Genomic DNA, 17,682 nt, shown 5'->3' on the forward strand with positions numbered 1-17,682 from the left:
ACTATAACATGGGAATAATAACAGCACCTACTTTCCAGGGTTATTGTGAAGATCACATGAGATAATTGTAAAGCACTTACAAAGTGCCTGACACACAGTAAATGCTATATCAATGTTAGTTGTTATTATTGTCATCATTATTATTATTCATGGAGTAGGGAGATATATATGCGTGTGTGTATATCCATATATATGTATATATCTATATATTTCTCTCTCTATATATATGTCTCTACAAAGTGTTGTAGAGACAGGTTGAATTGGGCCTGGGCTTTGAAGGATGGGTAGGACTCCTGTAGACAGGGGAAAGTTATTCCAGGTGCACAGCACTGCATGAGCTGAGCCTTGGAATCAGAAATGAACCTGATTTATAGGCTCCTAAATTAAGTGGTAGAAGGGGCCTTCAAGGTCCCCTAAGTCCAACTGCCTCATTTTAAGAATGAAGAAATTGAGGCCTAAAAACAGTAAATGAGCTGCTCAAGGTCACACAGGTAGTAAATGGTAAAACTAACTCCAGGGGCAGCTAGATGATGCAGTTGATAGAACACCTGGCCTGGAAGCAGGAAGACCTAAGTTCAAATTCAGCCTCAGACACTTACTAGCTGTGTTAACCCTGGGCAAGTCACTTAACTCTGTTTGCTTCAGTTTCGTCATCTGTAAAATGAGCTGGAGAAAGAAATGGCAAATCACTCCAGTATCTCTGCCAAGAAAACCCCAAATGGGGTCATGGAGAGTTAGATGTAACTGAAACGACTGAACAACAACAACTGCCTCTAACTCCAAATCCATTGCTTGTTCCATGGCAATGAGCAAAGTGGACATTTATTTATTATCAATAATAAGATATTGAAGATGTTGGAGAGGGAAGAGAATACTGTAGAGGGAATGTCACTTCGAGGAGAGATGGCTTCTGGAGCATAGTGTACCTTCTACTTTTACCAACTGTATTGTTTTGTTTTCTTCCTCATGGCAAGGCAATTGGGGTTAAGTGACTTGTCCAGGGTCACACAGCTAGTAAGTGTCAAGTGTTTGGTCTGAGGCCGGATTTGAACTAGGGTCCTCCTGACTCCAGGGCCAGTGCTCTATCACCTAGCTGCCCCTTATATTGGTTTTCTGAAGACTACAAAATTCTTTTATTTATAACTGGGTTTTTTAATTTATTCTGATTTCCTTTGGGCAGTAGGCCAATGTTAAATGATAAAACTAAACTTAAGAGATATTTCTTTGTCTAATTTTGTGGAGAGAAACACTGAAAGAACAAAATGTAAGAAAGTATACTGGAGATAAAGATCACTTCTGTGGTAGTTAGAGGTCTTTATTACATTACTCAACTGGTAAAAATAAGAAATTGATTTTCTAACTTAATCTCTAAAACCTCACAGGATCCTTGTGAGGATCAAATGAGATAATGTATGTAAAACACTTTGAATACCTTAAAGAACTATATAAATATTTTATATATGTATATATGTATGTATATTATCATATATATATGCTGTATATTCGAGGTATAACCTGGCTCAGTAGATAGAATATAGAACTTGGAAGGAACATGTTGGTTCAAATCCAGCTTATCATATGGGCTAGCTAATGTGACCTTAGGTAAGTCAGTTAATCTCAAATCTTTCATTTTCTATGAAATGGGGATAGTATCTATAACATGTTGCTCACAGGATTGTTGTGAGGATCAAATGAAATCGTCTATATAAAATGCTTTGAAAACTTATAAGTGCTATGTGAGTCAGTTATTATCAATATCCTCATGCTTCTTTACTTCATCTACTAATTATTTGTTTTAAAAAATTAGGATCTTTTGTATTATCATCAGGTACTTTTGTGTAACATTTGAAAGACTTTTGTTTCATTTGGTAATAGTGGTTTCAAACCCTTTTAAGTATGAAGATTCCTTTAATGTCAAACTTTGTTGATTCCTGTGTGATAGTTGTAATATCTGCTGACTGAGAAAATACATGATGACAAAAAAAAATCACTGTGAATTCATTTATGCTTTTAAATGAATTTGTATTTTATTTATCACATAAAGGTCTACATATATTTAATAATAATAATACATGTATGTGTAGGACATTATTTAGCCTTCAAAAGTTATCTTTATTATATACTGAGTCATCAGTGTATCTTGGAGCTAAATAATAATGAGGGTGTTAGATTTGTGGAACTCTCTCAGCAGCTCCAGGACTCGGTAGGGGTCCATGGCAGCAGGTTACCACTGATAAAAACAAAATAAAACCAAACCAGACCAAACCAAACCTAACAAGTGAAACTGGGTTTGACCAGTTTACAAATGTCATCAACTTAAAAAACAAAACAAAACCACAACAGTATAATTACAATGTTAACCATTTTGTATTTGAGTCCTTTTGTTAGAATGACCTCTACTGGGCAGTTAAGATTCTGCAGTTGCATCTTAATTTGTTCTATAAAATTTTTCAATATTAAGTAGTTAAAAATTCTGCCTGGTGAGAGATATTTCTATAAGATGATAGATGACTTTTCAGAGGTAGCCTAATAATGCAAAGCACATGACACATATTATGTTACTCCATCCTCCCACCAGGCCTTTGAGGCAGGTCCCACAGTTATCATTATACTCATTTTACCAATAAGGAAACAGAACCTTAGAGAGGTTGAATGACTTGCTCACTGGAACAGAGCTATTAAGTATTAGAATCAGGATTCAAACCCAGGTCTCTCCTGGGTCAGTGTGCATTCCACAACACCATCCTGCTTCCACTAGAGACACAGCGTGGTATATAAACTTAAAGAAAATTGTGATTATTTGCTGGTCTGTCACTGGCAAATCTATACATAACAGTGTTTTCACTGAGCATAGAGAACTGTGAATTCTCTGTGAATTCTGCTATTAATGATATCTATCATTGGAACTGGATTAAGAAAGTTTAACACATCTTTTGAAATAGTGGAAGACAGAAGGTAGTACTAGGGTGGTAATAAACTTCGTGTGGAATTGCAGGCTTGTGGAGGAGTGACTGAGGATTACTTCTAGAGGCAAAATAGTTTTGTTATTTGCTTCGTATCTCTGGCAAAATATACTCACCAGAATAGGAATTTCTGGAGAGTACTGGCCTATCCTGGGTCAAAGCAGGAATGACTACAATGTATCTATGATGGATTCCATACAAAGTGAATGGGGCGGTTGTAATTAGAGTGGACAACAGAAAAAATGACTTTAAATGATGATGCCTGACTGTAAACAGGTAGATCATCTTTGGTGAACTGCTGTCAGAAGTTGGACATAAAGTGTGGGGAGAGAAGAAAGAGTTTCAAAACATTCAAGGCCCTACAGAGAATGACCACAAGAATGACCAGAGGGAGGCTTGAGTGCTGACAGTATTGAAATCCCGTTGATGATGTTTTTGTAGTAAAACTGTACCTACATAAAAGATCTTATTCTTCTAATTTGAAGGAGAGCTATAATAATAATTTCCATTTTGGGGGACCATAAGTTTCAGAGCTGGCAGGACCCTAGGGGGCATCTAAGTACCTTATGTAGCTCTTTCATAAAGAGTTTAATGTGTTATGGTTACTTGGTGTAAACTAATTAAATGAGAAACTTGATCTTTCCCATAAGAGTATTTACTTGAATTTTTTTTTTTGCTTTTTGGTGAGGCAATTGGGGTTAAATGACTTACCCAGGGTCACACAGCTATCATTAAATTATTTTTAAAACTTTTTTAAAAAATTGGGTTCAGACATTTTTTCAGAGTGGGAAAAAGCACTATAGAAGAATTTTTATTATTATGATGGTGACCTTATTTAAAGAATCATTTTTTATTTATAGGAAGTGTAAATATTCTATTTAAATTAATTTGACTCTTTCAAAATGACATCTAATCTCTGAAACATCTTAGTCATCAATTTATTAATAATTTTCCATTATTGCTAGAAATTAAACATGCTTTATTATTGTTTCTGGATATAGTATATGTATGACATAATGTTCAAAAATTTAAACAATTATTGGTTATCAAAATTGTCTTTAAAGAAAAAAACGAAGAAGTGAGAAATGGTCATTCAAAAGAGAAATCTGTTTGGAAAGAGGCAGTTGAGGGGGGGTGTGCATTGTAGGTGAGTCTCATTGAGTGGCATATCTGTTATTTTGACTTAAGTCAAACTGCTGGGAAAGAGAGGACAGAAAGAAAGCAGTTTTCCCCAGTGCCAAGATGGCAAAAAATAGACTGGAAGCTAAATGAATAATGTTCATAAAGTAAATGAATGCCTTCTCACTGGTAAGTGACAAACCAGTAATTAAAGCACGGAAGCTTTTCTGAAACTTGAAAAACTAGTGGCAATGTCAGAGGGAGATTTGAACCCAGATCTTTACTCAGAGTTAGGAAGGATATTTTACACAAACAAAAGATTCTAGGTGGATTACTCAACTTGAAATAAAGCGTAAGTTTGTTGTTTGTCTTTCGTTCTTGAAGAAGACCATGGCATCAGGAAGGTGATGCTTTATGGAAAGCATAAGTAAGTAGTGATTGATTGACAATTTAAATTATTGAAGAAGGCACTAATACTAAGAGCAGGTAAGTGGTGCAGTGAATAGAGAGCCAGGCCTGGAGTCAGGAAGACTTATCTTCCTGAGTTCAAATCTGGTCTCAGATATTTACTAGATGTGCAATCCTGCAAGTCACTTAACCTTGTTTACCTCAGTTTCCTCATCTGTAAAATGAGCTGGAGAACGAAATGGTAAACCAGTCCAGTGTCTCTGCCAAGAAAACCCTAAATGAGGTCACAAAGAGTCAGACAAACTGAACAACAACAATAAACTAATACTATAATTTGTAGCTGTGTATTTCTTTAAATCTTGCTTCAAATTATATTTCTTAATTATGCATGTATATTTCAGAAATTATTGGTTTGTTGCTGCTGGATTGTAAACTGCCAGATTTTAAGATCCTTGAGGGTAAGGACCTTGATTTATTCATCTTTCCCACAGTTCATTACACAGAATAAATGTTCAATAATTTTTTTTGAATTAAAAAAGTAGCTATCCAGTGCTTTTATTTCTAATACATTTGACTATATTTAGTGCTGCCTTCTTTCTTTTCTGAAAATTTTCTTTAAGACTAGTCATTTAAAAAAAGCTTTACCTTTGCCTTTCCTCTAGTAATCTGACCCTATTTACTATCTTCTTCCTGAAAAATATCTTTTCTTGACTTTTGTGAATTGGTGTTCTCTACTTTTTTGATCAACTGGCTTCTTCCATTCTGTCCAACTTCATTTCTTTGTACTATCCCTCCACTATAGGAGAAGGGTTTTTTATTATTTCCTTATAACTTGTGGCTGCTGGCTTAGAGGCCAGCATTTGTGAGAGCTCCCAGTTGTGCTAGTACTTTCCTGTTTTTGCAGATCCACAAAGGAGCAATAATTCCTTGAGTTGGGGAAACTCCTGGTAATGATAGGAACTTCATCCATTGTTTCTTGCTTTTTAAGTCTAGCATTCTATCTGCTATGTTGCCTTTTATCTGAAAAAAGAAGAAAGCAATACATGACAGGGGTAGTTTTTTCCTGTTGCTCCAATTTTCCAGGTAGCGATTCTCAGGCACAGAGAAGGAACTAATGGACTGAGGTCAGTACACCAAGCCAGTGGTGTCTGAGACATATATTAAAGAACTGCTTTCAGATTTTGTTGCCTTATGGGAACTGGTTAAGTCTCCAGTTGCACTGGTGACCTTGGTAGTCCTCCCCAGCTGCACTTCTGTTTTCTGAGATAGAGCTCAGACTAGCAGGGAGTTCAAGAGATGCTCAATCACAATGGTCCTTTGGAAAATGTGCCAAAGGTGCAATTGTCATATTTTCAATGTCAAGGTCCACTACTGCGATTTAGTCCAAGTTCATTTTCTTAACCAGACTGTCATGCTTGGCTTGCATGGGCATGAACCTAATCAAGTCCACTTTGACTGTAAGCAGCGAACCAGATAACCCATTGTACTTTTGCCTTCTACTGCACCCTGACCCCATGGCTTTTGTAGGAACAAAATGTAGTGTTCAGAACCCTGAAGGTTACCAAGCTGTTGAGCTTTGTTATGAGTGGTTAATGATTTAAGATGCGTTTCATTACTTGGACAATGCGTTCTTAAAAAAATATTACTTATTTTTAGCATTCATTTTAAAAAAAAATTGAATTCCAAATTCTCTCCCTCCTCTACTCATTGTGAAGGCAATAAATGTGATATCAATTATACATGTGAAATCATGCAAAAGATATTTCCATATTAGCCATGTTGCAAAAAAAGTAAGAAAAATAAAGTAAAAAAAATATACTTCAATTTGTATTCAGAATATATCAGTTCTTTCTCTGCAGGTGGATAACGTTTTTTTTTTTTTTATCATAAGTCCTTCAGACTTGTCTTGGATCATTGTCTTGATGAGAGTAGCTAAGTTATTCACAGTACATGATTATAAAATATTGCTGTTATTTTGTGAAATGTTCTCCAGGCTCTGCTCACTTTGCTTTGCATGAGTTCACATAAATCTTCCCAGAATTTTTGGAAACTATTCTGCTCACATTTTCTTATAGCACAACAATATTCCATCACAATCACACACACAGAATATTCAGCCATTCCCCAATTGATAAGCATCCTCTCAATTTTCAATTCTTTGCTACCACCAAAAGAGCTACTGTAACTATTTTTGTACATATAGGTCCTTTTCCCTTTTCTTTGATCATTTTTGTATAAAAACCTAGTAGCGGTATTGCTGCGTCAAAGGGTATGCACAGTTTTATAACCCTTTGGGCATAGTTCCAATTTATCTCCAGAATGGTTGGATCAGTACGAAACTCCTCTAATAGTGCATTAGTGTTTGTATTTTTCCATGTCTCCTCCAACATGTGTCGTTTTCTTTTTTTGTTACAATAGTCAATCTGATAGGTGTGAGGTGCTTCCTCAGAGTTGTTTTAATTTGCATTTCTTTAATCAATAGTGATTTAGAAAATTTTTTCATATGACTGTAGATGCTTTCATTTATTCTTCTGAAAACTGCTTGTTCATATTCTTTGACCATTTATCCATTAGGGAATGACTTGTATTCTTATTAATTTGACTCAGTTCTTTAAAACCAGCTCCTAATATTATTTATTAGTTCAATAAGTTTTCTTACTTTCAATTTTACTAATCTCTTCTTTGATTTTCAAGATTTCTAATTTGGTGTTTAATTAGGGCTTAAATTTTTTTCTAATTTTTTTTAAGTTGCATGCACAATTCATTGCTCTGCCCTTTATTTTATTGATGTAGGTGTTTAGAGATATAGATTTTCCCCTAAGTATTATTTTGGCTGCATCTCATAAGTTTTGGTAAGTTGTCTCATTGTTGTCATTCTCTTTAATGAAATTATTGATTATTCTTTAACCCACTCATTCTTTATTGTTTAGTTTATTATTTATTATTTAGTTTTCAATGAATTTTTAGTCTGTGTTTCTGTGGATTTTTTATTGAATGCAACTTTCATTGCATTATGGTCTGAAAAGGATGCATTTAATATTTCTGCTTTTCTGTATTTGTTTGTGAAGTTTTTATGCCCTAATACATGGTCAATTTTTTGTGAAGGTGCCATGTGTAGCTGAAAAAAAAAAGGTGTATTCCTTTTTATTTTCATTCTGTTTTCTCCCGTCATATCTAACATTTCTAAAATTATATTTGTCTCTTCTCTCTTATTTATTTTATGGTTAGATTTATCTAGTTCTGAGAAGGGAAAGTTGAGGTGCTAACCTAGTGTAGTTTAACTGTTTATTTCGTACTTTAGTACTGTTATTACTTTATTGTCTATGGTACCTTTTAGCAAAATGCCAAAATACTTATCTCTTTTAATTAGATCTATTTTTGCTTTTATGTTGTCTGAGATTATGATTGCTACCCCTGTTGTTTTTTTTTTTTAAAACTTCTGATGAAATGGAATAGATTCTGCTCTAGGCCCCCTTACCTTTACTCTCTGTGTTTCTCTCAGCTTTAAGTATGTTTCTTGCAAACTGTGTATTGTAAGATTCTGTTTTTTAATCTATTCTGCTATCTGCTTCTATCTTATGGGTGAGTTGATCCCATTGACATTCACATTTATGATTACTAATGTATATTTCCCTTTGTCCTATTCCCTCTGCCCTTTATTCTTCTCTTTTTCTCCTTTTACCTTGTCCTTCCTTGAAAATGTTTTGCTTCTGACCACTGCCTCCCTTAATCTATCCTCCCTTCTCTCACCCGTTCCCCCCCTGGATTTTCTCATCTCCCCTCCCCTCTTATTTCCCTCTAGGGTAAGATAGATTTATGTACTCAACTCAGTGTGCATATTATTCCCTCTTTGAGCCAATTCTGATGAGAGTAAGGATCAAGCATTTCCTGCTACCACACCCATCTTCACCTCTACTGTAAAAGCTCTTCCTTTCATGCCTTTTTTTGGTGAGATAATTTACCCTGTTCTACCTCTTCCTACCAGTGTATCCTTCCTTCTCACTTCTTAATTTGATTTTATTTTTTAAATCATCCCATCATAGTCAACTCACACCCTCTGTCTATATATACTCCTTTTAACCACCCTAATAATGAAAAAATTCTTAGAAGTTACAAATATCATCTTCCCACGTAGGAATGTAAGCAGTTTAACCTTATTGAATCCCTTATGATTTCTCTCTTTTTTATTCTTTTCTTGAGTCTTGTATTTGAGAGTTAAATTTTCTATTTAGCTTTGTTCTTTTCATCAGGAATGCTTGAAAATCTTCTATTTCATTAAATATCTGTTTTTTCTCCTGAAGGATTATACTCAGTTTTGCTGGGGAGGTGATTGTTGGTTGTAATCCTGTTTTAGCTCTCTAGAATATCACATTCTAAGCCTTCTGGTCTTTTAATGTAGAAGCTGCTAAATCTTATATTATCCTGGCTGTGACTCCATGATATTTGATTGTTTCTTTCTGGCTGCTTGTAATATTTTCTACTTGACATGGGAGCTATGGAGTTTGGCTATAATATTACTGAGAGTTTTCATGTTGGGATCTCTTTCAGGAGGGTAATCAGTAGATTCTTTTAATTTCTATTTTACCCTCTTGTTCTAGGATATCAGGGCCATTTTCCCTGATAATTTCTTGAAATATGATGTTTCAACTCTTTCCTTTTGATTATGACTTTCAGGTAGTCCAATAATTCTTAAATTATCTCTCCTCAATCTATTTTCCAAGTCAGTTGTTTTCCAATGAGATATTTCACATTTTCTTCCCTGTTTTTTGATGACTCATGGAGTCATTATCTTCCACATGCCTAATTCTGATTTTTAAGGTATTAGTTTCTTCAGTTAACTCTTGTACCTCTTTTCCCATTTGGCCAATTCTGGTTTTTAAGGAGTTCTGCTCTTTGGTGGATTTTTGTGCCTCTTTTACCGTTTGGCCAATTCTGTTTTTTAAGTTGTTATTTTCTTCCTTATTTTTTTGTGCCTCCTTTGCTAAGCTGTTTTTCTTTTCATACTTTTCTTTTCCCAGTTTTCCCTCTACCTTTCTTTTTGAGCTCTTCCAGGAATTCTTTTTTTTTTTGGGGGGGAGAACTGTGATTAATTCACATTTTTCTTTGAGGCTTTGCACATAGGTGTTTTGACTTTTCTTTTCTTCTGAGTTTGTGTTTTGATCTTCCCTGTCACCATAGCAACTTTCTTAGGTCAGGTTCTCTTTTTTATTATTTGCTTATTTCCCCAGCCTGTTTCTTGACTTTTGAATTTAGGTTAAAATTGGGCTCTGCTTCTGGGGTGGAGAGAGTGCTGTCCCAAGCTTCAGGTCTTTTGTGCTACTGTTCTCAGAGCTAGTTCTGGGTGTCTAGGTTTTTGGTGCTTCCAAGGTGGTATGACCTAAGGAAAGGTGTGGTCACTGCTCTCCTGGCCTGTGTTCTGGTCTGTGAGTGACCACAAGTACTCTTTTTTCACCCTGGAACTATGACCAGAGTTCCCACTCCCTTGTGGGCCACAAGTACTAGTGTACTTGCATTCCTCCTGGCTTTGGAACTGCAACTGGGAACCGTGTATAGGCAATGCAACAGAGCCCTGCACCCAGTGCCAACCAGGGGTCCCAAGTAATCTCCTTCTGATTTGTTGCTCCTCCCCCTTACCATCTGTGGGCTGAGAGCTCTGAAAGCTGCTGCCCCTGATGCAGTGGCCCCAAGCCCTGCTCCTGGCTTGCTGGGACATGGCCTGTGCTAGACTCCACTCCACTTTCACAGATCTTTCCTGCTGACTTTCTAAGTTGTCCTGGACTGGAAAGTTGTTTCACCCCATCCTTTGGTTGGTTTTGCTGCTCCGGAATTCATTTTGAGGCATTTTTAAAAAGTTGTTTGGAGAGGAATTTGGGAGAGTGCAGGTGAGTCCCTTCTTCTACTCCACCATCTTGACTCTGCCTCCTGTTTCAGGGTTCCACTTAACAAACTCTTAAACTCCCATACCTTCTCCATAATTGTTTGGATGCTGCTGGGTGTCACTGGGGGAAATCTAATGACCTCTTAATCGACAAATCTAATGACCTTAATCTTTATCCTTCTTGGCTTTCTGTAGCCTTTGACCCTATTAATCACCCTCTTCTCCTTCATAGTCTCTTCTTTCTAGATTTTTTCATGGCGCTAATATCTCCTAGTTCTCCTCCTGTCTTTCTGAATGCTCCTCAGTTTTCTGTGCTGGATTTTCATCCCAATCATGCCCACTAACTGTGAGTGTCCCACAAAGTTCTATCCTGGCTTCTCTTCTCTTTTCCCTCTATACTAATTCACTTGGTTATGTCAGCAGCTCTCATGGATTCAGCTATCTTCTCTATACTGATGATTCTTATATCTACCTCTCAGCTGACCTCCAGCCTTGCATCTTCAGCTGCCCATTGGACATCTTAAACAGGATGTCCCACAGGTACCTTGAACTCAACGTATCTGAATTGAACTCATTATCTTTCCCCCAAACACTAGCCTCCTTGATGTTCCTTCCACAAAGCATTCCGTCTCCTGACTCTACATTTTCACTGGCATGCCTGGAGTCCTCTCTGTTTTCATCTCTGCTTCCTCATTTCTACCACCTACTGGTTTCCCTGGCATCCTTCAAGTCTTAGTTAAAAGTTCCACCTTCCACAGGAAACCTTTCCCTATGCTTCTTAGTTCTAATACCTCCTCTGTGTTGATTATTTCCAATTTAGGCAATTCACTTTATATTTTGGAGATATATAGTTGTTTTCATTTTGTCTCCACTATTAGACTGTGAGCTTTTTGCGTGGAGGGACTGTTTTTGCCTTGCTCTGTAGCCCCAGTGCTTAGCACAGTGTGTAGCCCACAGTGAACACTTAATAAATGTTTATGGACTAAATGACTACAAAATGAGACCTTTTTTTCTCCCTTGGTCTCATGATAAAGGGACTCTTTCTGGGTCTCTTCTTGTTTCATTTCTTTTTATCCTCAGTCTGTCATATTCCCATATCACCACAGGGAAAAGTATCTACCCTTGTAAAACTTTATTTGCTTGATATTGAGTACCACAGTGTACTAAGTATAGCTTGTCAATGTATGGAAATCAGTAGATTAAGAGAGCAGGTCAGATAAAATTGTGTGTCAAGATCCACAGGCTAATTGTAACATATGTCATTGTCTATTTGACTTTAGCCATTCACAAAGTCATCATTTCTTTAGAGTTGAGGATAGTAATAGGTTTAGAATTCTGATCTGTTCTTTGTACCCCAGTTGTAATTTATTTCTGGTTTTCATCCTTTTGTGTTATCCTGTTGTATATTGATTTCCATCTTTTCCCTTCTTTTCTTCTCTTCTCTCATATTTTGGTCCTTCTCCCCCTACTTCTCTTCCTCCCTTCATTTCTTTCCCTCCTAGTACATGTTTTTAGTTCTTAGAAGTTTCTCCTTTTGTAGTATTTTGGACCTCAATGACATGGTTGATTTTGATCTTAACCAGTTGTAATATTCTAAAGTTTCAATTCATAGGTAAGGCTACAACAGGTCAGGCCCTTTGGAAAATGTTTCCCCAAAGCAGGCATAATAATATTGCGTTCTCTGCTCTGTGTTCTATTATTTGTATGGGATGAAGCTTGAGGCGGAAGTTATATATGAATGCTGTCCCTGACAGGCCTCCTGAAGAAGATGCTCATTTCCTGGGACTATTCCAAGATAGAAAATTTTAAAAATAAACAAACTTAAACTCTCCAGAATAAATGAAAAATATACCCAAGCTTAAATTTCCCCTCTCCCGCCCCACATTTTGAAAATAAAAATCCTTTTTTTTCCATAGGGAACTCATTACTTTACTACCTGCTTTGCTATTCCTTAAGTGGCATAACCCTGTGATCCACCTTATATGTATATGTTGCATGTGAGTGTTTCCCTGAAGCATCCTAGGCACACAGACTCTTAGGTATGGAGGTGTCTTTTGTTTCCGTAACTGCCTATCTCGAATACATCCTGTGATCTTTTTCTGTTGTTTTCTTCTAGAAAAGAGATGAAGGCCCTGGAGCAGTCTGGTACACTGAAAGGATCGTTAAGTGCTGATCAGCAGCTGGCTCTCATAAGTGGTTGCACCGACATCAAAGTGGCAGTAGAGGGCGCCATGTACATTCAGGTGAGAGGAGCATCTGTAAATCACCTTGCCTATGGGCAGTAATGATTCTGAAGTACGATGCATTTTGCCTGTGTTGGAGGGATGGGAGCGGCAAGAAGCAGTAATTTAAGGGGTGTATTTGACTAAGATTCTTATAAAACTATGAAAAAGGAAATGCTCTTTGTATAATGCATCTTAAACAGCTTCTAACATCAATAAAATAAACGTTGTGGTAATGTTAGGGCATTAGGAGCCCTTTCCTTTTAAATAAATAATCATATATTCTCCAGATAGAAAGTGACAGTGTGATTTTCCTCTGTTTATTTTGTGTATCATCTCCCTACCGCGGTAAAATTATATCTCTTTGCTAATTTACATAGATGATTAAAGGTCTGAAAAGTCTATAATAATACCTTTTCATTTACTTAAGACTTTTAACTAGTGCACTAAAAAACCAAGGTCTTTTCACATGGACTACTTTTTAGCCTTATTTCTCCTATACCGTACTTGTGTAGTGTAGAGTTTTTGTTTTTTTAGTTCACATGTAGGTCTTTATCCCAGTTATATTTCATTTTGTTAGCTTCAACCCAATAGGATCAGACTATTGAGATACTTTTGGGTACCAAATTTATTATCCATTGCATTTATATCACTTCTAGCTTTGTTTTAGGTGCAGATTTGATAAGGTTGTCATCCCCTAGTTTAGGGGTGGGGAACCTGCAGCCTCAAGGCCACATGTGGCCTTCCAGGTCCTTGGCTACGGCCTTTTGACTGAGTCCACATTTTACAGAACAAATCTTTTTATTAAGGGGATTTGTTCTGTGAAGTTTGGATTCAGTCAAAGGGCTGCACTTGAGGAGCTAGAGGGCCACTTGTGGCCTAGAGGCCTGAGGTTCTCCACCCTGGCCCTACTTATTGATAAAAATGTTGAACAGAACAAATCTTTGGAGTACTGTATTGGAGACTTCTTTCCAGAATAACATTGCATCCATCATTCTTCACTCTTCTGGGTCTTTTCAACTATCTCCAAAACCACTTAACTGTATCAGTGATCTAGCCTGCATTATCCCATCTTGTTTATAAGCGATGGTGAGAGATTTTGTTAAATAAATGCCTTGTGAAATCCTGACATACAATGACTGACCTTTCTCTTATCTATCAGGCTAGTAACTTATTTAAAAAAATAAATTAGTCTAGCCATTTAAGATTCTTTTTTTAACCCATTTTGACTTATAATTATTGCCTCCCCTTGTTTCTAAATACTCATTAACTATCCCTTTAATAATTTCTGCTAGAATTTTAAAAAAGTTTGTTGTCAAGTTTACCAGCCTATATATAATGTGAAATAGTCACCTTTTTCCTTTTCTTAAAGTTTGGGACCTTTACCCATCTCCAATTCTGATGTTCTTTGAATCTTTATAATTTTTTAGAAATCATTGAGAACATGTCAGTGAACATTTGCACATTATTTTGCTGCCTGTGATATAGTGTGTCTAAGCCCTCGTTTGGGGGCAGTGTGAGCTGTCAGCATCTTCTCCCTTTTTACAGGCTTTATTTATTTATTTTTCTGTCCTTTACAGTCTGAAGATCATTCTCCTTGCAGAAAAGATAGAAACCAGTTGGGGGTCAGATACTCTTCTCCATTGCATTGTGATTTTCTTGCCAGTGCCAAATAGGTGTCATTCTTCCTTTGATCTTTTAACCCCAACATAGCTCAAAAAGCTGCCCTCAGAAGAATATAAACTTGTGGAATTCCTAGGCACTGACTATAAAAGAGAAGTTGGCTTAAGAGGGATGGGAGGCTCCAAAGAACAAGATTTTGTGGATACTGCTATTGTCGTTTCCCATGAATAAGAAAAGGGTGAGGTATATAATAAGACCAGTGTGGTTTATTAGTGAAATCAGACTTCAGAAAGACATTTTAAAAGACAGAGGGATAGAAGTGAAGACAGCTAACCGAAGGTGAACATAAAATGTGTATTAAGTTCCTATTGTGTACAAGACACTGGGGCTAGCTACATAGACAAAGACAAGCCATTTCAACACCATTCTCATGGAACTTTATCATTCTTTTATGTTCACCCAGAAATTTGATCACTAGAAGCTTCCATTAACCTCTTTGAGCCTCAGTTTTTCTCTTTTGTACTCCTATTACCTACCTCAAGGCATGTTTTGAGGAAGGTGCTTTTTAAATTTTAAAATCTGTCTCAAGGGTTGTAGACTTTATTCATGGCTACCCCTCCCACCCCCTACCCTGACCTCCCTTTGGCAGTTTGGTGAAGCGTGTGGATCCTCTTCTCAGAATAATATTTTAAAATGCATAAAATAAAAGATTGAAAAGGAAACCAATTATATTGAAATATATTTACCAGACTGTTGAAAAAAAAAAGTTGGTGGACTCTTGCTTAAGAACCTTTGTTTATAGGAATGTGTTATTATAGGACCATAGATTTGAAATGGGAAGGGACCTCAGTAGCCATCCAGTAGAAGTAATTATAAGTAACCCCCTCAGGGACACTAGAAATCAGAGTAATGCTTAAGGCACTGATGGGCTACTAATATATAAACTAATAAATCATCTAGTGATATAAACTTAGATAAATGACATACCATAAACATATACTGAGTATGAACTCAATCTGTACAACAAAGTACATTTGATAAAGTATTTTTATTTGGGGAGTGTTCTGTGGTTGTGTTCACATCATAAGCTCTTTGGTACTTAGAATTACATGATAACTATTGTGGGGGTAAACCACCCCAAATAGCAGTCATATAGTTGTTGTCTTTAGTGGCTTTTGAAGTTCATACTGTTTGGCCGTGTTGTTTTGTTTCTGATTTAATTTTTAATGATGCCACTAGGACCATCTTAAATTCTTTGACATCCACCCTTTGAAATTTCACCCATTGTTCTTGTATTGTATGAATTTACCTGGTATACCTAGAAGAATTAATCCACAGCCTCTTAGAGAATAACTTTCAAGAAAAGAATCATTACTCTCTTGCTATGCTAGAGAGGTTTGTGAGTTATTCTGATATCTACTATCTATAGGCACAATTAAGTGTTTATGAATAAAAAAGATCACAAAGGACCTGCTTTGAGCAGTGGCATAAGCTGGTATATATAGTATAGGCATAGTAACATAAGTCTGTATGATGGGGATGCTTGGATCCATTATGGTTACATGTGTTGACATACAGTAAGTACTAAAAAATGCCCAAGTGCCTCTATTCAGTCACCAAATAGCAATGAGAGGAAAAAAGTCACCGTGCTAAGATGCTCTCTTTGTGCAGTTAACATCTTTGTTGTACTTATATATTTTTTTGTATTCCATAGGGAAAAAAAAAACACCAGTAAGCAAACCGTAGATCTAAGCAAAAGAAAAGCTCTGAGTGGTCCGGGCTGATTGATTCTTGGGTAGATTTTAAAAATAATGGTAATAAATCTGGTATATTTTGTTACTGATGGATGCTTCCTGTGTATCATACCTCTAAAACCACATCTTTTCCTCTTGAGATATATTTTTTAACCAGGTATCTGCTAAATGACAATGCTGTGTTCTCAACAATCCAGTTCATCTTTGACTCATTTCTCTATGTTGAGAAGACATTGGATTACATGTTTTTTCCAGGTCCCCTTTAATCCTCAGATTCTGTGGTTCGATGACATTGGTTATCACTTACTCTTCATATGTCAAGGAGTTAGTTAATGAAAGGAGAGAACCCTGTGGATAAGGCAAATAATTTCTTTTTTGGTTAACAACACAAATTTCATGATAGGTATGATAATAAGCCCTAGAGTCCCTATGGTCAAAGTCATGGAAATCTGAATGCATTCTCTCTTCTTAAAAATGAATCTTCCACCCAAATCCCAGAGGTTATTTGGGTCAGAAAAATTGCCCAATGCTTTGCTAAAATGTAGCAGCATGCAAGCTTGAAACTTGAAATTCCAGACCTCACTACAATATTTCAAACCAAATCTTGCCTGGCAAGAAAATCTTTTATGTTAGTTAAAAAAAAAATTCGATCCCAGAATGTCTGTCAAAAGAACTGATTCTTTTTTTTTAGAGTTTTATGGCTTGCTTTTAGCCATGATGCATATAATAATTAATTGAAAATAGGGATTTTAGAGATCTCCAAGACTGCCAAAGAATGGGAAATATCAATGACGTTGTGAAATTAGGTTAATCTGCCTTTCAGCAAATCATATCCTGAACTACTGAAAAGTTAAAAAGCCACCTAGCCATGTAGTTGTACTTTTGGATGCTGAAATTTACTACCCAAACTTAAATTTTCATTAAATTTTATAAAAATATTACATTTTACATCTTTCATCAAATCTATTTTTTCTTGCAAATAATTAAGGGAATCCTTATGCTTTACCAATTAAGAGGGGATTTTTTAAAATGAAAGTAGAACATCTGGTTTTGAAACCAATAAAATTGACTGTACTTTTCCCCTTAATTCACTGAGAGTCTTAATATTATTGTTGTGCTATTCTGTTACATTGACACGGAGCAGTGCATAGTCGTGTTAAAATTAGATTTTTACTGGTCTGGTTATGTGGTTATTTAAAAAGAAATCAGGCTGGAATCAATTTAGTAAAAATAAAAAAAAGGAAATAGGGTGTATTATATTCTAAAGGTTGGGAAATAATTTTTAACTATATTATTCTTTTATGATATAAATTATATGTTGACTGTAGATTTAATTATTAATCTTTGTGGGAAAAAATACAGTATTATCAAACTAAAATTATTAGTTTTTAGAGTATGAAGTTTCCAAAAAGTTGGAAACTATCTGAGCCTCTGAATTTAAGTTTGGTTTCTTAGTTTTTTTTTTTTAAGGCAATTGGGGTTAACTGACTTGCCCAGGGTCACACAGAGCTAGTAAGTGTCATGTGTTTGGTCTGAGGCTGAATTTGAACTCAGGTCCTCCTGACTTCAGGGCCGGTGCTCTATCCGTGGTTTCTTAGTTTTTACCCCATTGTTAATGGAAATTATTTTTTTTCCCTCCAAACCTTAAAATTTAAAAACAAAACATGACAAACATTTAAGGCTCCTGAAACACAGTTGCTACCATTACTGTCTCT

The 17,682-nt window shown here is 36.1% G+C and overlaps 1 protein-coding gene across 1 annotated transcript in view; it reads left to right on the top strand.

The window, feature by feature from the left end:
- Positions 1-17,682, top strand: part of CRYL1 (crystallin lambda 1) — a 179,095-nt gene that overhangs the window by 24,747 nt on the left and 136,666 nt on the right. Inside the window, 1 exon segment of the mRNA XM_020968784.2 lies at positions 12,485-12,611. Coding sequence (XP_020824443.1) covers positions 12,485-12,611 — 127 coding nt within the window.

The sequence above is a fragment of the Phascolarctos cinereus genome, unplaced genomic scaffold (assembly GCF_003287225.1).
Source record: "Phascolarctos cinereus isolate Bilbo 61053 unplaced genomic scaffold, phaCin_HiC Scaffold_726;HRSCAF=1367, whole genome shotgun sequence".
In the NCBI taxonomy this organism is placed as follows: domain Eukaryota; kingdom Metazoa; phylum Chordata; class Mammalia; order Diprotodontia; family Phascolarctidae; genus Phascolarctos; species Phascolarctos cinereus.